The 21152-nt window shown below is 40.8% G+C and overlaps 1 protein-coding gene across 2 annotated transcripts in view; it reads right to left on the reverse strand.

The window, feature by feature from the left end:
• The window catches only part of RBPMS (RNA binding protein with multiple splicing), a 202807-nt gene that overhangs the window by 96824 nt on the left and 84831 nt on the right, over positions 1 to 21152 (reverse strand). For both annotated transcript variants that reach the window (XM_010838816.1, XM_010838817.1), the window contains exons 3-4: positions 19740 to 19778; positions 18426 to 18488 (exon numbers count right to left, since the gene is read on the reverse strand). In XM_010838816.1, coding sequence (XP_010837118.1) covers positions 18426 to 18488; positions 19740 to 19778 — 102 coding nt within the window. The remainder of the gene's footprint in view (positions 1 to 18425; positions 18489 to 19739; positions 19779 to 21152) is intronic.

Consider the following 21152-nt stretch of genomic DNA (forward strand, 5'->3'; position numbering starts at 1 on the left):
TCTAACTGTTGCTTCCTGACCTGCATACAGGTTTCTCAAGAGGCAGGTCAGGTGTCTGGTATTCCCATCTCTTTCAGAATTTTCCACAGTTGATTGTGATCCACACAGTCAAAGGCTTTGGCATAGTCAATAAAACAGAAGTAGATGTTTTTCTGGAACTCTCTTGATTTTCTGATGATCCAACAGATGTTGGCAATTTGATCCCTGGTTCCTCTGCCTTTTCTAACCAGCTTGAACATCTGGAAGTTCACGGTTCATGTATTGCTGAAGCCTGGCTTGGAGAATTTTGAGCATTACTTTACTAGCGTGTGAGATGAGTGCAATTGTACGGTAGTTTGAGCATTCTTTGGCATTGCCTTTCTTTGGGATGGGAATGAAAAGTGACCTTTTCCAGTCCTGTGGCCACTGCTGTTTTCCAAATTTTCTAGCATATTGAGTGCAGCACTTTCACAGCATCATCTTTTAGGATTTGAAATAGCTCAACTGGAATTCCATCACCTCCACTAGCGTTGTTCATAGTGATGCTTTCTAAGGCCCATTTGACTTCACATTCCAGGATGTCTGGCTCTAGGTCAGTGATCACACCATTGTGATTATCTGGGTCATGAAGCTCTTTTTTGTACAGTTCTTCTGTGTATTCTTGCCATCTCTTCTTAATATCTTCTGCTTCTGTTAGGGCCATACCATTTCTGTCCTTTATTGAGCCCATCTTTGCATGAAATGTTCCCTTGGTATCTTTAATTTTCTTGAAGAGATCTCTAGTCTTTCCCATTCTGTTGTTTTCCTCTATTTCTTTGCATTGATTGCTGAGGAAGTCTTTATTTTCTCTTCTTGCTATTCTTTGGAACTCTGCATTCAGATGCTTATATCTTTCCTGTTCTCCTTTGTTTTTCGCTTCTCTTCTTTTCTCAGCTATTTGTAAGGCCTTCTCAGACAGCCATTTTGCTTTTCTGCATTTCTTTTTCTTGGGGATGGTCTTGATCCCTGTCTCCTGTACAATGTCATGAACCTCCGTCCATTACAGTTCCGTGAAGGAGACATTATTTCCACATAAGAATGGAGGTTGCTGTTCAGTTTCCGCTGTGCTAAAATTTAGGCAGACGTGAATTCCAACAGAGAATGAGTAAGTGAAGAGAAGAATCCATCAGATGTAAACCATATTTCATACTTTTCCTAAATAAGGGCATTGCTTGCAGAAACAACAGCACTGTTAATACGACAGCTCGTGCCGCTGGGTCACTGCCCATTGAGAAACCCTCAGACGGATTACGCCTTGTTCTTTTTCTTAATCCAACTACCTCAAAGTGCTTGCCCTGGATTTACCTTAGAATAATCTGATTTACTACTCACTGTCCTCCTCGCCTAAGCAGAGTCATCTGGAAAGAATGTGTCCCTTTCCACAGGAACGTATCTAGATCAAGCTTTCAGGAAGAGATCCGTTCCAAATGATGCACTCTGGGTTACATGGTTATGCCCATCAGAGCTGGACTCTGACCCACTCCACTGACTGATTTAAAAGTCTTCCAGGGACTTCCCTGGAGGTCCAGTGTTTAAGACTTTGCCTTCCAGTGCAGGCTCAAACCCTGATCCAGGAACTAAGATCCCACAGGCCTCAGGGATGAAAAAACCAAAGCATAAAAGAGAAATAATATTGTAACAAATTCATTTTCAATGAAGACTTTTAAAACATAGTCCACATTAAAAAAAAAAAAAAAGTAAAAATCTTCCAAAAACCATTATGTTTCTAGATGTCTTATGCACTCAGTCATGTCTGACTCTTTAAGACCCCATGGACCGCAGCCCACCAGGCTCCTCTGTCCTTGGGATTTCCCAGGCAAGAAAACTGGAGTGGGTTGCCATTCCCTTCTCCAGGGGATCTTTCCAACCCAGGGACTGAACCCGGTTTTCCCACAATGCAAACAAATCCGTTACCATCTGAACCACCAGGGAAGCCCATATGTCTTGTAGCCCCTCATTTTTAACTCTGAATTTAAAAAAAAAAAAAAAAAATTGTAGAATTTTGTTTCTAAACCAGATATTTATTCCTTAAAATACAATGAAGCTTTATCTTGTTTTGAGAAGTTCAGTGAAAGAAATACTATGTCCACATCTAGACTAACATGTCTCCTGAGGTTTACCCTTGATTTGAAGCCTATGTATTGAATAATTCCTCCTCTGATAATACTGTGCAATCAGCTCAGGTCTGAGTGTCATAATGGAACCAGCTTGGCCAAGACAGAGAGCCCATGATTATCCCTCACTAGCCAACCTTGGCTTGGAATAAAAAAATTTTTATATTTCCTAGCCCACTTAGTAAAAACACAGTTTATCTCTGGCTTCACTTTTGTGTGAAGAGCAGAATTCAAATTCAGATTGTCTCAAAACTAAGCCAGACTCTTACAGTAAAACCTACAACTAGTTAAGACTAGGTTTTATCTGACACAAAAACAAAATGAGGGAAACCTGATTTCTGATGCCTCTCCTCTGCAGCCAATCTAGAAGGATCAGAAAAACAAATAGAAATTGTCCTGGTGAATCCTCTTCACATATTGGTGAAGGAAGCAAGAAAACAGGTTCTCCAGAACAACCATCACTTGTAGCGAATTATAATGACAATTATAAGGAGATACTCCATTCAGGGTCACAACCAATTTTGAGTAGAACCTCCCTCCAAAATCCGACTTAAAATTTAGCAACTGTCTAGCTTTTGAAGTCTGCCCGTATGCATTCATATCGACCTCCAGTACTGATCTTAGGTATGTTTTTTTTTAACTTTTGTGCCTCAGTTTCCTAATCTATGAACTGGGAATAACCGTCCATACATCACAGGGTCAACTGTAAGAAAAAATGACTTCTGCTCCATGGTTAGATTAATGTCGGCCTATGAAACACTCCTGCGGCCCAGCTACCATGGACTGATGGGGTTTCTTCTCCATTGGACTTTGTGAAACGGTGCTTCTCCCACGTGTAAAAGAGAAGAATGCCATTCATATTCTACTATCAGACTTCCTCCAACTGCAGGAAGCAGGCTACCTGAGCTGCTGTTTGAGAAGCTAGTGATATACAGGTTCAAAATATTCCTTTATTGTCTTTGGTTTCATTTCCCCCACAGGGAACAGATGTGTGACCTTCGAATTCTCTAGCCCATGTCTACTGGTTTCTCACAGTGTGAGTAGCTCTTGGGAAACTCCAGAGACTAGATCCACCATGGAGGATAATTAGGTAAAAGTTCTTTGGATCCGGGTCTCCGTACCATTCACCCCGGCTAAGTTTATTTCTTTTCCAATAAAGCACATTTTCTGTTATGCAGCTCTCCCCACCCCTGCTGGTACACAACCATGCCCTGGAAGAATATGCTTTGTATAGGATGACCATAAAGTCATGACAGAGCCTTTGAAAACGCTATAACTCCATCTTAACTTTTTGTATATGCTTCAAGGATCGCTGTCAACAGAATCAGAGTCAACAGAATCAGAGTCAAACGGAGTTTATTTTCCAAAGGGTTGAGGGGGCATGATTGTTTGAACTTCTGCCACTATGTTCTCAAACTGTCCTGAAAAGGATGATTGAGAGCGCTGAGCCCTGACAACGTCAGGAAGGGGATGTCTCCACTTCAAGCACAGTCAGTTAACCTGTTACAGCACTATATTAGAGTGACGCTTGGAGACAAATAATATTACACGGAGGCAGCACAGGTCAGAGTGCAGAGAGCACGCGTCCATTCAGAAATCCTGACGTTAACATTATCCCTCTGAAGGCACACAGGGTCAACTCTTCTGGTGGGGACAAAGGCATCTCTTGGAATCCTTAAACCACAAAGGCCAAATGTGACTTGTGCTGCCAGCCGTCCCTCTTACTGTTTAGTCCTGAAGACTCTTTCTTTCCTGTCTCATTAATGGGACAGTGACTGTAAACCTAAGCCTCTCCTCACTACCCCAGGGGAGGGAGTAATACCGAGAGTAAAAGGCGGTCATTCAGCTATCTGCTGAACGAAGGCATGAAATGGCTCTCACGATGAAAGTTTAAAAGAACGTAGATACTGGGCAATGGTTTTTATTTAAAGTTTCTGACTCTGGGAAGATTTTTTTCAATTCAAGGATAACTGCTTTACAATGTGGTGTTGATTTCTGCCATACAAAATCATGAGTCAGTCTTAAGTGTATATATGTTCCATCCTTAACCTCCGTCTCACCCGTGAAAGTCATCACAGAGCCCTGGGTTGAACTCCAGGTGTTATTCAGCCACTTTCCACCAGCTATCTGTTTTACATATGGTAACGTATGTTTCCATGCTACTGTCTCAGTTCAGCCCACCCTCAATATATAGACAGACGTCTCCTTCCCCCACTGTGTCCAGAAGTCTGTTCTCTAGGCCTGCGTGTCTGAGAAGATCTTAACGTGATCTGGAGCAAACCTGCACACAGTCTTTTGACGGTCCACATTGGCTTGAGGGCGGTCTGTGACATTAGCCTCATGTCTGTTGCTCCTCTGCTGGACACTGGAGGAACCTCAGAATTTTGATGGTTAACTTATTTGAGGAATCAACAAAGAGATTCTGCCTTAACCAACTACTTGGTATTTGTGCAAAACCTTATAGCCGTCACAGCAAAAACTTCAGGGATTAAAGAGGGAGCCTAAAGAAATGTAAGAAATAAATTGTGCTGCTGCTGCTGCTAAGTCACTTCAGTCGTGTCCGACTCTGTGTGGCCCCATAGACGGCAGGCCACCAGGCTCCCCCGTCCCTGGGATTCTCCAGGCAAGAACACTGGAGTGGGTTGCCATTTCCTTCTCCAATGCATGAAAGTGAGAAGTGAAAGTGAAGTCGCTCAGTCGTGTCCGACTCTTAGCGACTCCATGGACTGCAGCCTACCAGGCTCCTCTGTCCACGGGATTTTCCAGGCAAGAGTACTGGAGTGGGGTGCCATTGCCTTCTCCATAAATTGTGCTAGGCCAAGGTAAATGATTCCTAGGGTGTGTGATTCATCTCTGTAAAGCCCAGATCATGAGCTTAAATCAGCAAATCTGCCACTGAAGAAAAAGGAAGGCTAAACGATAAAACTAACAAAAGAAATCACTACCCTGTCCCTAGCCATAGTGTATATTTCTAAACCACCCAGTCTAGAAAATATATACAGCTGGTCACACAGTGTATCTGATGAAAAGGCAAGGGTGTTTATGTTCAAATTCCTATCAATTACAACTGGAAAATAATAGTGTAAGTCTCCTTTCCTAGTGATGGCAAATTGAGGGCATCACTTTCATTAAGGCCACACACGTGTTCATACAGCTTGTGCAAATCACAAAACCCAGAATTAAACTACAAAGGAGTGCATTTCTAAATGCTTATTAACTCCGAATCCAATGTATCATGAATAGATGACTTGGTCCTTTAAAGATAAAAGGGTTACTAGTTTTTACTAGTGTTGAGACTAAAGTTTCAAGAGTGATGTCAGTTCTTTAAGGCAAAGAATAATCATACTAATTACATACTAATTTTCTAATTACTGCAAGAAAGAAACCAACACCCTCTTGTACATATTAGGTGCATGCCAGGAAAAATGAAGACAGTGGAAATATGTGAGTTTGTGTTATTAAGGTACTTTCTAAACTCTGAGATACATTGAATGATGAATACTGTGCAATATAAACAGTCTTGGAATTACAGAAACCAAGTATTTCTATGTCTATGTAGAAATGCCTATGAAGAGTAAGTCCTACTTGTGAGGTAGGCGGGCAAAGAGAATGCATTTAACACACTTTTCTTTCAGGTTCACGGACAGTGCATGTTAAGTCATCTGAGCACCCATCTTAACTTTTTGTATATGCTGCAAGGATCGCTGTGCAAAGTTTACTTTGAGTCTTTATTAGTGACTGGTGCAGAAGCAAATAGGAGGGGTGGGGGGAGAACAGTGGTGATATACACAAACCCTACAACTGAAAAATAGGCAGTTGCCTAAACGTTCCAAAACCATTTCGAAAGACTTCCATTTAAAGATCAGATACAGTCCACAATGGGCCTCCGAGAATATTTTTACAGCTCTGTTTCTGCTCTCTAGTTTATCAGCAATGAACAGCCCTCACCCCAACAGGATCCAGTGGACTGTCCCATACTGTGTGTGTATAACCAAATTTAGGATAATCTTAATGAAGTGAAATACCAAGAAGAGTCAAAAAATATGTACCTCCAAGTTAAGTATTTTTCAGCTACACATCAGGAAAAAGATAAGTCTTTAGAAAGAAAAGGTTTCATTACATTTAAAGATTAAACATATTTTTAAGAAGTCGATGGTATGTCCTCAACTTTATAGAGGATAAAAATGAGTTCAGTTGTTGTTTTTTTAACCAATAAGTTACTTATTTGGTCCCCAAAGTCACTTATTAACATGACGACAGATAAATCAATCTGTGGGTGGGAAATGTGTTCTGATGAATACAACAAAAATAAAGAAATTTAAAAAGAAGGTAGCATTTGCTCCTTTAACTGGTTTTTAAAAAACCTCGAGCCCAGACCATCAAATGGCTTGCAGGCTCTTTCCAACCAAGAATCTGGGGCTTAAGCAAGAGTTAGTTGAAAAGAATGTAAACAGTGAAGTCCAAACTTCGGAAGTTCACGGAAAAGTACTTCCTGTGCTGCACAGGGAGCCAAAATAAAGTGAGTCAAAGCGGATCTCATCTCTGAGCGACGTGAATCAGCACACTTCCTCCTCTCCAAAGCGGCACCTCAAGGACGCTTACCAGGATCTGACAAAGGCAGAGTCCAAACTTCTCCCTCTCTAAAAGGTGCGTCTAGACACAAAACTCTGAAGAATCTCACTGGCTGTTACAGAAATTCCTATGGAATTGATGGGGTGGGTGGAGGGGTGGGGCGGTATCTCTGGTTTTAAACAGATTGGACTGGAACCGGAAATGGAGAAAGCCATGTGCACAGTCAGCTTAACAGAATAAAAACGTGAGATGACCCTGTGCTTGTTGGGCTCACAGTATTTTGGAGGCTTTTTCTCTTTTAATTGGCAGAGAACTGCTTTACAATGTTGCGCTTCTGCTGTAGGACAACATGAAAGAGCCCTATGGATACACAAATAAATCCCCTCCCTTCTGAGCCTCCCTCTCTGGATACTTGAATATGAAGGACAACACTATTCCTTTGCTTCCCTACAACACTCCAAGGATTGATGAATCAACTTACCATTAACAACACTATAAAACAAATAAATGTTTGGAAGGACTCTGAATTCAGTATAATTTGGGATTCCACAGAAACTACTTTTAAATCAAACTGTGGAAAGGGGACTTAAGGAATTAAAACCAGTTCTTTTTGACAGTAATCACCAATTATCAGAATTTTTACCATTTATTGAGTACTAGTGGCTTTAAAAATACCTATATCATTTAATTTGATGCCCTAACCTTTTGTGATGGGTACTGTCAGTATTAACAGAAGGAAAATTTAGGTGCAGAAAACCTCAATTTAGTAAGTGGCAGAATCTGGATTTGAGCCAGGTCAGCCTGCTTGACACCTTTATTTATTACACTGCCTTTGACCAGAAAGCCCTTCAGACAGGCTAAAGTGGTTACCAAGAAGACACACTTTCTGTTCTCCTCTCAGCCACAGGTTAGAGATTTAGTACCTTTTCACAGGTATACACTTAGTGTTATGCACAAATACAAAAAAACCACCCACCTAAATCAAATATGCAATATACTTTTAATATCAGTGAATTAAAATTCATTCTCAGGGATATGTTAAGTATGTTTTTAGAATTTGGTGAACACCCCCACAGATAAGCTAAGAAGATATAGCAATGGTTGGCAAAAATCAACTTCTTACTGTGAACTTTTCTAAGAGTTTGCTCCATTTGTCATTGATAGAGCATTCTAAGGTGTTTAAAACAGTCAGATTCTCTTATAATCCAGTTGTTCACTTTTTTCATTGAGGTCTATCTATGACCTGTAACCCAGGATGGCTTTTCCCGCCTTCTGTTCAGTTTTCCTTTATTGGCAACATTATACCGGCCTTCTAAATGAATGCTAAAATTCTATGAAAAAACAATACTGTAACAAATCCATTTGCCATCACATCAAAAAGAATAAAATACCTAAGAATAAACCTATGCAAGAAAGCAAAAGACCAATACTCAGAAAACTGATGAAAGCAATCAAAGATGATACAGATGAAGAGACATACCAAGTTCTTGGACTGGAAGAATCAATATTGTGAAAATGCCTATGCTATCCATATACAAACTGGGTATAAACAGGTACAGTCACTATGGAGAACAGTATGCAGGTTCCTTAAAAAACTAAGAAGAGAGATACCACATGCTCCAGCAATCCCATTCCTGGCATATATCCAGAGAAAACCATTAATTTACAAAGATACATGTACCCCAATGCTCACTGCAGCGCTATTTACAATAGCCAGAACACGGAAGTAACCTGTAAGTCCATCAATGGAGGAATGGATAAACATGTGGTATGTATATCCAGTGTAGTATTACTCAGCCTTCAGAAAAAACAAAATAATGCCACTTGAACTTAGTGTCATGCTGAGTGAAGTCAAAGACAAATATCAAGACAAATATATGATATTGCTTAAATGTGGAATCTAAAAACAATATGCTACTACTGAGCCTATCTGCAAAACAGAAACAGTCACAGATGCAAAAACAAGCTTCTAGTTACCAAGGGGGAAGTTCACACTAGGAACTTTCTATCCGACTGGATTTCCCAGGGAAATTATTTGGATCTTTTCATTTAAAAACAATCTTTTCAAATCTACTTGCCACAATGCCTAGAAAACCAAAACATACATCCTTTTATGTAATGTCAAGGTTACTTGAGGTATCCCTTAATTTTTCCAAACTGTTTTCTATTGAAACTTATCACTATATTTTTAGAAGAGAAATTTTAGTCAATATATTTCATGGTTAATTTTTCTACAGATGTTAGCATTTTAAGATTTTATTACTTTTAACATTCTAAATTAGTCAGTTTGATGTTCACTAGAATTATTTCATCCCTTATCCTCTTATTCCTATGTTTATAATGCATTAGATGTATGTTTCACATTCTAGAAACATTTACTCTATCTCCTCCTATTTTTAGGTACAAAACAATCCTTGACTATTTGTGCTTCTCTCATTTTTTAAAATGTTTCCATGTAGTAATAATTAAAGTCTATTGAAGCAGCAAGAAAAGTTTGTATTTAATCGTAAAGAAATACTGTATATATGTGAAAGGAAATAAGAGTGGAATAATTTACAAATGTCCTGTCAAAATAACCTGCTGCTGCTAAGTCACTTCAGTCGTGTACGACTCTGTGCGACCCCGTAGACGGCAGACCATCAGGCTCCCCCGCCCCTGGGATTCTCCAGGCAAGAACACTGGAGTGAGTTGCCATCTCCTTCTCCAATGCATGAAAGAGAAAAGTGAATGTGAAGTCGCTCAGTCGTGTCCGACTCTTAGCGACCCCATGGACTGCAGCCTACTAGACTCCTCCATCCATGGGATTTTCCAGGCAAGAGTACTGGAGTGGGGTGCCATTGCCTTCTCCGATCAAAATAACCTATTCCCCATTAAGTCCTACCCCTCCCCACCCCCAGGTTAAAAAAGGTTCTAATGCATTCTAATTACAGAGAAAGGCATAGAGTTTCAGCTTTGTGGACCAAAACTTCAAATCTGCGTAGATCGTCAGAAACATTAAGCCATTGTCATTAAGAAGCAGAAGAGTGATTTTACAGCAAAGACTTCCCTGATGGCTCAAATGGTAAAGAATCTGCCTGCAGTACAGGAGACCTGGGTTATAATTCTGGGTTGGGAAGATCCCCTGGAGAAGGAAATGGCAACCCACTCCAGTATTCTTGCCTGGAGAACGCCATGGACAGAGGAGCCTGGCGGACTATAATCCACAGGGTCACAGAGTCAGACGTGACTGAGGAGCTAACACTTTTTCACTTCACTGGGATTTAAAGCCCCAAAATATGCTGCACTGCAGAATAATCAGGAATGTATATGGCCTAGAGCGTCAAGATCTTTGGTTCTAAAACTAGCTTGGCTTCCTGACCAAAAAGAATCCTAGCCAATAAATCATTCGTTGCACTACAGGATCTGCGAACACTAACCATATTTTCTACTTTCATTTACAACAGGGGCAAAGAGCTTCTCAGCATTTCTGAAATACCTGAGGAACCATGCAGAAAGGGCAAGCAAGGTCAATACAAGATAGCCTTTTAAAGAGAGTCGAGATAAGTTTTAACATGTAGATCCTCAAGGGGAAAAAAAGGCTAGAATGTGAAGTCTGAGGGCGGTTTCACACAGCCATGTAATATTTGATGAACTATTTCACTTAGAGAAAAGCCGGGCAGAGTTGAGATTTCCACACATATGTGTCACTGGACTAAACAGGGGTTTATGCACAAGACCCTGGGCTTCCATCTGCCTCTTCCCTTGGGGAACTGGTGATGCAAACTCTTCCAGCTACTTTTCCTTCTTCACACGTCCTTAGAATGTCTTTTACTAGCATCCCAATTCCCACTTTCCTATGAGAATGCTTAACAGACTTAAATAACCTCCTTTTCTTCAAAGACTGGGAATTCACCAAATTCCTCACATTCATCTTCAATTGCTCTTTCAGAACAACTTTTAATTTCTATGTTGCAGTATCCTTGCAGTATCCTTAGCAAGGTTCTGCAACAATCCAAAACTACAAGAAAGAGCAGACCGCAGCCCCCTTCTCCCACACACATGAAAAAAAGGGGCCTATTTCAAATTTCTGTGAGGAGGGTAGCCTAATTAAGCTGTTTGCCAAGCCCCGAAGTGCACACAGTTGCTGAGAAAAAGAGGAGGATCCAGTCATCAAGGAAGGAAGGGCACAGGCAGCCCCCAACTCAGTGAGGTCAAATGGCTGCTTCTAAACTGCAAGTCAAGAGTAAGCAGTTATCAACAGATTTAACAGATAAACACTAGATCAGATGCATGATCTCATCTGGCAGCCCAGCACAGTTCCCAGCTGGGATCACAGTAAATGGGCCTCTTCAACCGCTCTGGGCAACAGGCTAAAAGAAATTCAGGGAGAAATTTTTAGACCTGATAAGAAACATATTGACAGGGTGCCTGGTGAACGGGGAGCTGAGACAGGCCATCTGGATGCTTGTGCACGCGAAAGGTTTTGTTTAGTGGAAACAATTCACCGAACTCGCAAGCTGTACAAATATTAAGATCAAAAGTCCTGACTCATACAAACTGTCAGCAAACCCTGCGATACAGGACGCAGAGACTGTCATCCAAACTTCTGTTTCTGTGTGGCCAGTACCTGTCTCAAGTTCCCCTGCTATCACTCGGTGCTCAACAGTTTGTACATCTTTTCATTGAGAAAATACATTCAGGTAATGGGTTCATAGAGACATTACTTTGCCAACAAAGGTCCATCTAGTCAAGGCTATGGTTTTTCCAGTAGTCATGTATGGATATGAGAGTTGGACTATAAAGAAAGCTGAGCGCCAAAGAATTGATGCTTTTGAACTGTGGTGTTGGAGAAGACTCTTGAGAGTCCCTTGGACTGCAAGGAGATCCAGCCAGTCCATTCTAAAGGAGATAAGTCCTTCATTGGAAGGACTAATGCTGAAGCTGAAACCCCAATACTTTGGCCACCTGATGCGAAGAACTGACTCACTAGAAAAGACCCTGATGCTGGGAAAGATTGAAGGTGGGAGGAGAAGGGGACAAGAGAGGCTGAAATGGTTGGATGGCATCACCGACTCAATGGAGATGAGTTTGAGTAAACCCCGGGAGTTGATGATGGACAGGGAGGCCTGGCATGCTGCAGTCCATGGGGTTGCAAAGAGTCGGACATGACTGAGTGACTGAACTGAACTGAATGGGTTCACACTGAGAACATCTGCTACCCAGGTGGTGCAGTGCTAAAGAATGTTGTCTACAATGCAAGAGAGCCGGGTTCAATCCCTGGGGGTTCAATCCCTGGGTCGGGAAGATCCCCTGGAGCAGGAAATGGCAACCCATTCCAGTATTCTTGCCTGGGGAAAGAGATACCACTGAGGAAGCATGCAAGTATTTTTCCTTGATTTCCCTTTAACACTTTTGGAAGTAATATCCCTATTTCACAAGTGAGAAACCTGGTATAGGAATAATGAATGAATTATATGCAAGTGTTTAAAAAGTCAGTAGTTGGAGAGCTCAAGCTATTCAACTAAACTTAAGTTATGCACAAGGCCAGGATCACTGTGATGCAAATAACTGTAATGCTTACTTTAATGCCAAGAATTTATGGAGATGAAGAAAACTAAATTTTCCTGATTCTATCAGTTTTTAACCATGGGACACTACCAAGTACCTTTTCAGCATGCTTTCTTACAAACTACCGAAGATTTTTCTAGAAATTCTTTTTACCACACAGTCGAATAAATGTCCTCAGTAACCAATAAATAATTTAATACTATATATCCTCAAGTCCTCTTCATTTTCTTCTTACTAAGATAACTGCTACATTTTCCCTCTTCAAAATCAAGTTGCTTTTTTCTCTTTAATCCAAGGTCTATTGAGACCTTCAGAAAACACCTTTTCTTCATGTGTGGCATATTCTATATGAGAGAATACAAAATCCTAGTCTTATTTTATTAAATGAATCATCTAAGGGTTGGCTCTTCCCTTCCTTTCTTTTATGAACAGGTAAACAATTATAGGCTTCCCTGGTGGTTCAAACAGTAAAGAACCTGCCTGCAATGCAGGAGACCTGGCTTCAACTCCTGGGCCAGGAAGATCCCCTGGAGAAGGGAATGGCAACCCACTCCAGAATTCTTGCCTAGGAAATCCCATGGACAGAGGAGCCTGGTGGGCTACAGTCCATGGTGTGTCAAGGGTCAGACACGACTGAGCAACTACCAATTACACTTCTCCCCTTTAAACTATTTAAGGGTAACACAGTTCCATTACTTTTAACTGACATTACAGAAATCTTACTAATCCCCATTAAAAGAAACAATATTTTAAGTCATATGAGATTCCAAGAGAAATCAAATCTCCAACTGCAATGATCAACTGTACTACTGAAATTAGTCAAAAAGTATTTATCAAAAAAAAACCAATGACCACTTCACACTTAGTAGGATGGCTGTTATTTAAAGAACAACAGAAAATAAGTATTAGTGACAATAGTGAAAACTGGAATTCCCAGACATTGCCAGTGGAACATAAAATGGTACCGCCAATATGATAAAGTTTGGACGTCTCTCAGAAAGCTAAAAATATTAATATCATATGACTCAGCAATTCCACTTCTAGGTATATGCCCAAAGGAACTGAAAACTAAGGACCCACATATTTGTAACCCTCTGTTCATTGAAACATTATTCTCAATGGCCAACAAGTGGAAACTGTCCATCAACAGATGAACAGATAAATGTGGAATATACATCCAATGGAATACTATTCAGCCGTAAAATGGAAGATGTTCTGGTATCTGCTACAACATGGAATAAGCATGAAAACATCATGCTAATTGAAAGAAGGCAGACGCAAAATGACAAGTATTCCAGTTAACAGGCCAGTTAAGAGATACAGAACAGATGACAGGTTACCAGGGGTCAGAGGAAGGGAGTAACAGGGAGGTACTGCCTAACGGTTGCAAAGTTTATGTTTGGGATGATGAAAAGATACAAACAGTGGGGCTGGCTGCACAACATGGTAAATGTATTAAATGCACACTTAAAAAAATCATTAACATTTCAAATTGGTATAGATGCTTTACATACTTCAAAACTATAACATACCAAAAAGCATTGAGTTGTACCTCAAGAAAGCTACTTTAAAAAGAATCCAATAGACTTGAGGGCACAGTGATAACTAGAGATCACTTAGGTCCATGAGTTTAGATTGGAGAGTAAAGCAAATTATTGTGACATCCCAAGGTTCAGCTGTGAAGGCAATTTGTAATGATGTTCATTGTTACACTGCATCACACTTCTCAAGCTCTGATAAATTTATAATGAAGCCTAGGCCCATGACAACTGTTTAAAATGAGGTGAGAAGGGGTATCCAACAAGATGGCACACATCCTCAACAGGCCACATACAACTTTTTAAAGTACTCTAAATGAGTGAATTTCAAACACCAACATAAGACAATGCCTGCCATGGAAATGGACATAAAACAGACACTGCTGACAGGTCTGTGTATTTTAAGTGTTAACTTCCAATCCTTCTTGTTTATGAAGCACAATTCCGGCTGCACAGCAATGGCAATATTAGGGTTTCCACAGCTGGCAGCAGTAGCCAGAGATGGTTTATTCCACCTCTGCTCAGGGTCCTTGCCTCCAGGCCAGTCTTGTTTCCTGTGTTTCTTCATATTTTTACTAAATTAAGACTGTTAACTGTCAATATGGCTGCACTTGATTTACATTCCAAAATTAAAAACAAATCTGAAAAATAACTAGACACTTGGATTATCAGCCCCCTCTTCCATTAGCATGGAAAACGGAGAAAGTTTAGCACAGCAATTATAAATGTGAGTGGAGGTAAAGGACAGGTTAGATATTCAGCTGTCGGGTTAAAGAATGGATGGGGTTTCCAGTCATGTGGATTAATGAGATAACAGATAACCTGAAGGCAAGTCTGGGTTTGGGCTATTTTTTAGCCTAACTTGAGTGTTTTTACTATAAAACCAAAATACACTGTATTTACTTTAGAAGATTTGACTAACCCCCCGATAAAGGTTCAGTGTTACCACTTAATTCAGTCTGGGCATGTTTTTCCATAAAATTATCAAACTAGCTAAAGCACAGTCCAAAACTGGAAAAAAAAAATAAATGGATTTAAAAATCACTTCAAGTCATTTGGGGAAAAGACTTAGTACTCATAACTGAGACAGACAGTAACCAAGACAGACAAACAACAAGAAGAGACGCTCTAAACACGGACAAGTGGTTTATAATACTGTGAACAAACCTACAAAGAGGGACTTACTGGAATGAGGCTTACGTTTCTCAATCATGGAAAACAAGACATTACAACACGGAACCTTCCCCCAAAGGAATGCGAAGGAAAGATTTTAAGGGAAGCCTGGACGAATGACATAGGAGAAAATTTTGTAATGGTTATGAGCGCCGTATGTTTTTAATTCACCAATTAGAAAAGATGATGGTGAAAAAGATCACACTAGGTTGGGTCACAGAGATGTGTCAGCTTCACGATTAAATATGTTGTCCTGAACGGGCCCATGTTCTCTGTAAAGAGAAGAAAGAAAACCTGCTCCACGGTCCTGCACCAAACTTTATCGAGGGCATCTGTCCTGGACAAAGAGACTTAAATCATTTGTCATTGCCACCAGGAAAAATGAAGCCACATTCCACGGACTAAGCAAACAGCAAGATGTTGTATGAAGCAGACAGAACTAAGACACGGGAGGCTTCCTGCTAGTTGCAGTTGTAAACCTGCCCTTCCTGGCTGGGCCATCCATCCTTTCTGGTCTCAGCTCTCTGAACAGGACAGTTTCTAAGGTACCAAAAACTCTAATACAATACTTTTTATAAAAGTTAAAAATATCGAGAAACAGATCAACCAGCACTTTAATAGATGCTCTAAATCCACAAGTCAACCTCTTAGCAGAAGAAAGCTCAGGTTTAAAACTCCACCAGTAAATATTCAAATGTGGATATGAGAGTTGGACCATGAAAAAGGCTCAGTGCAGAAGAATTGATGCTTTCAAACTGTGGTGCTGGAGAAGATTCTGGAGAGTCCCTTGGACGGCGAGGATATTGAACCAGCTGCAAGACACTGATGCTGGGAAAGATTGAAGGCGGGAGGAGACGGGGATGACAGAGGAGAGATGGTTGGATGGCACCACCGACTCAATGGACATGATTTTGAGTATACTCCAGGAGTTGGTGATGGACAGGAAGGCCTGGCATGCCGCAGTCTATGAGGTCGCAAAGAGACGGACATGACTGAGCGACTGAACTGAACCCTCGGCACTGAGAAAAAATGAAATGATGCTTGCTATACTCTTACTAAGGCAAAGAAACAATTTGCGACTATGATCATTTAAACATCTAAAAAATAAACTCTTGTTAGGAAAAAAAAAAAAAAAACCCACTATAAAAACCTTACAGTTTTTCAGACAGTCAGTAACATGTTTCAACACAGAGGAGAGATAAAGTGAGGAGAAGGAAAGCCCACTTTGTGAACAAGCTTCAACTGCTGTTATTTCCTTTGTAAGACAATGAAAAAAAAACAACCTGGATAAAGAAGATGTGGTACGTCCATGCAACGGAATACTACTCAGCTACAAAAAGAATGCAACAATGCCATCTGCAGCAACAGGGATGGACCTAGAGATTATCATATTAAGGGAAGTAAAGCAGAGAGAGAAAGACAAATACCATATGGTATCACTTTCCTGTGGAATCTGAAATACAACACAAATGAACTTAACTGCGAACAGAATCAGACTCAGAGACTAGACTTGTGGTTGCCAAGGTGAGGGGCAAGGGGGAAGGAATGGATTGGGAAATCGGGATTAGCAGATGCAAACTATTATATAAAGACTGAATAAACAACACAGACCTACTGTATAGCACAGGGAACTATATTCACTATCTTGTGCTAAGCCATAATGGAAAAAAAAAAGTACATGTATGTATAACAATCACAGTGCTATACAGCAGAAATTAAGACAACATTATAAATCAACTACACGTAAATAAATTCTTAAATTAAAAAAAATTTTTTTAATTAAAAAATTAAAAAAGAAAGATGCCACCTGGCTAGAATGAAAGGAAACACTGCCTAAATAGAAATCCATTTTAAGTTTAAAATTTGGTTATACTGAGAAGATTCTGACTGTATCTGTATAATGTAAAATTCACAAAACCATTTTTCTATCAAAATTTTTAGTTATATACTGTGCCTCAGCATTTACAACTGAAGAAAATAATCACATTTTGTTCTGTGGGAGAGGAACAGAGGAAGCAGTTATTCTGACCAGAAGTCCCTAGTCCAAATCCAGAAAATCCTAAACTCTCTGGACTTCCTGGATTCTCAGATGTTCCTGTACACTTTCATGAAAAACCAACAAAATGAGCAAACTGTTCTTCTGAGTGCACGTGTTTTCCAAAGCTGAAAACCCTTTCAAGACTGTGTCACGACGACACCCATATGCCAAGTAAACAGTCTCCCTCGGAAGCTCTTTCCCTTGGGTCTCCAAGTCACGAGGAAGGGTCCCTCCTGCAGCCCCCCTCACCACAGGGTCGCTGGGCCTCCAGGCGCCGAGAAACAGCTGGGAGGACACCTGCAGGACGCACAGCCCAAGTTCACATACGCCGACCCTCCGAGAAGTATTCCAACACTCCTGGCAGCTGTGCTCACACCTCATTCACAGCCACTTAAGTCAACCGTCTGGAGAAGGATGGAGCCAGGCTCTTCACTGAGACGCCTCACCTGGATCAGGCCTTGGCACCCAGAACTAAATTCTGCTTTCTACCACCTTCTCTTGGGTTGATTCCCCTTAAACTGCTTTTGGTTTTTGTTTTTGTTTTTAAATACCAAAGGGAGGGGAAAAAATCTTACTAAATTAAAGCTGGTAAAAAGTCTTAAAAATACGGCAAACAAAATGCTTACAAACCAAAGACAGGTTATCTCTACTCAATTGTAGTTGCCTATCCTTTATTATCAGAGAAGGCAATGGTAACCCACTCCAGGACTCTTGCCTGGCAAATCCTATGGACGGAGGAGCCTGGTAAGCTGCAGTCCATGGGGTCCCTAGGAGTCGGACACGACTGAGCAACTTCACTTTCACTTTCGTGCATTGGAGAAGGAAATCCTTTATTATGCACCACAATGCTGAATGTCTACTGGGGAAGCAGTATATGCAAATTTTAAATCAATCAGAATAAAAACTACAACCTTTTTTTAAAGTCACATACCTTTTAAAAATATATTTTTAGGCAGCCCTGACTAGGGATGGAGCTCGTGCCTGCTGCATTGGGAACACAGAGTCTTCACCAATGGACAGCCAGGGAAGCCCTTAAAAGCCACATAAGTTAAAAACCTCACGTGTTAAGGAAAGCCAAGATTTTGATCTATTCTTGACTTGGGGTTAGCCACTGAGAATATAATGGGGGCTGAAGTAAACTGCATACCACCATGGGATGTGATTGGGCTGAATTAAAATAAAATCCCCAGCATCAGGTTATCTTGAGCATTACAGTAAGGGCTAGAGACGAGCAAAGTGTTATTTAATAGTCTGCACATCTAACCACAATTTTAGGCAAAATCTCTTTATGCGGCTAATTAGAGTCCGTTCCTCTTAGATCAAGTAGTCACATCCCTTCCATTTGCTTTCCTGTCCAAAGAGACTCTATTACTTTCCCTTCACCTCATACGGAAACCCCCGAAGATGAACATCATTCGTACTTACATTCAAAGCATTCTTGGCAGCTTCTGCTTCTGAGCGACTGTCAAAACTGACAAAACCTACGGGCTAAGGAAAGAAAGAGAAATATGAAGAAAAAAATATCAGGGGATATCTCTGTTTCTGGGTCAAAGGTGACATCAAACCAAAGAGCTCAGATAAAGAAATGACCGCAGGCAATGGGTAGAAATCAGAAAGCCAGTCCAGAAGAATCATGACTCAGTGGCTTAGCCAAATTTCTAACATGGATCAAAGGGATGGTGAGGGTGGTTCTTCAAGGGACAGCTGGAGATTTAGAGAATCATTTAAAAAAAAAAGTCTAGAAGGGGCTGGAAGGTGAGCAGCAGTGAACCAGGGAACAGAGGAAAACTTGGGTGGAGAGGCTCTACTGTCCTACATTGAACTCACTGTACCTCAGCATCTTCATCGTTTAAAATGCAAAGAGAACCGAATCACCTTTTGGTACACTGTAAGTGCAAGGAATATAATGACACAGTGATAAAAGCCCTGTAGTCTCACTGCACGATCAAAATTATATAATGAACATTTTAATCTCAAATCCCAAGGGATGTTTTTTAAAAGTTCTGTGTTTAATTAGGTGTGCAAACCATACTGTTCCAACTCAACAGAGGGCTTCTAATTGCTTTGGACTCAGTATCTTTGAGTCCAGAAGGATGGTTGCAACAGCTTATTCCTGATGAACCAGAGAATACCGTATTGAGACGAAAAGTAGCCCAAAGTGAGACGCCGGTTGCTCAGGGTTAAAAAAAAGCACACAGCTAAAAAATTTCAAGGCACTTGAAGCCGCTATCAGGGTCACTGATTCCTACCTCCATTCTGCACCTGTGCCTGTTATGTGCCATTCTAGACTTAAGACTCTGCATGTGGTTATTAAGGGTTTGAGAGACAACCTGATTCTTTACCATCAACTTCTCATACTGACTGTGAATGAAAAGTCTGACTATTTAACTGTATTAACAACAACAACAAAAAAAAAAACAGGAAAGAATTGGCAGTAAAAGTGAATCTGGACAATAATTTCTTTTGAAGATACAGATCAATCCTAATATAACCATGCTGGAGGCATTATATTTGCCTTCCTTGAGGCTAGTCTCAGACACTCTAGCTGGAGGCTTTGGAATTAGGAATCATTTTCTTCTGCTAATTCCTGATTTCACCCTTAATTTTAGAGCAATAAAAAAAATTAAATCTTAATGGAAATTTAAAAAAAGGACGTTGAGCCCTTGTGACATTCCTGAAGAAAGTCAATCAAAACTTATTCTAGAAGCGATCATTTATGTGCAAGTTTGAAATGCTTACCTGCTTAGATGTGAGCTTTATAAGAGAACCTTCGTAGCCCTGAAAATAAAGAACCGGATTTAGATCACAAAAAAAATATGCCAGGGAAAAAAGCAATTGCAATACCATCTAGCTCAAGTGACAATGAGTCCTTTATGACCAATGACTAACTCTTCCTACAAATGTCTGTTAACTATAAAACAAGTTTTATACACACACACACGATGTATATGCCCAAGTATGTATATATGTGCTGTATGCTTAGTCGTGTCCGATTCTTTGCAACCCCCTGGACTGTAGCCCAACAGGCTTCTCTGTCCATGGAATTTTCCAGGCAAGAGTATTGGAGTGGGTTGCCATTTCCTACTCCTGGGGATCTTCCTAACCCAAGGATGGAGCCCAAGTCTCCTGCATCTCCTGCATTGTCAGGTGGGAAGCCCATCAGTTCAGTTCAGTTCAGTCGCTCAGTCGTGTCCGACCCTTTGCGACCCCATGAATCGCAGCACGCCAGGCCTCCCTGTCCATCACCAACTCCCGGAGTTCACTCAGACTCACGTCCATTGAGTCAGTGATGCCATTCAGCCATCTCATCCTCTCTCGTCCCCTTCTCCTCCTGCCCCCAATCCCTCCCAGCATCAGAGTCTCTTCCAATGAGTCAACTCTTCGCATGAGGTGGCCAGAGTACTGGAGTTTCAGCTTTAGCATCATTCCTTCCAAAGAAATCCCAGGGCTCATCTCCTTGCAGTCCAAGGGAAGCCCATACTTGGGCCTAAAAGAGATCAAGCCCTGAAACTCACTCTCTTATGTTTCTTTTCTATGTTCTTATGAAATTGGGAAACAGTAGGAAAACGGTATCTATGTCAACAGCAGGTCTTTTTCTTTTTATATATAGGATAAAAGCCACTCCACTCCAGTATTCTTCCATGGAAATTCCATGGACAGAGGAGCCTGGCGGGCCACAGTCCATGGGGTCTCAAAGAGCTGGACACAAATCAAGCGACTGCACACGCAGCACAGGATAAGAAAGGCGGTAAGAGTATGTGATGACTTGTTCACACTTGTTCACACTGAAAAATATATTGGCAATAAAACAACACAAAACACTGATTATGTACTTAGTAGAACTTGTCAATGAAAATTTCAAAATTGCCTGGAAAAGTTAAACAGGCAGTAATGCTAAATTCTTTTATTTTGCTTATTTATTGCAGCCATCTGTTTTCATGCTGGTATTAGGACTGGGAGATGCAAAAATTCCCTGTTGGATTTTACTCCAGCTCATCCTCAAGGAAGATGGAAACACTCCCTTTCTGATCCCTCCTGGTTCCCCAGGATGAAGATAACAAAGTCTGCTTATTTCTGAAAGTAATCAAAGGCAGGTGGCTTGCACTGATAGATGACACAGGAGAAGGGGAAAAAAAAAAAAAAACCACTTAA

This window comes from Bison bison, unplaced genomic scaffold, assembly GCF_000754665.1.
Source record: "Bison bison bison isolate TAMUID 2011002044 unplaced genomic scaffold, Bison_UMD1.0 scf7180017864105, whole genome shotgun sequence".
Lineage (NCBI taxonomy): Eukaryota > Metazoa > Chordata > Mammalia > Artiodactyla > Bovidae > Bison > Bison bison.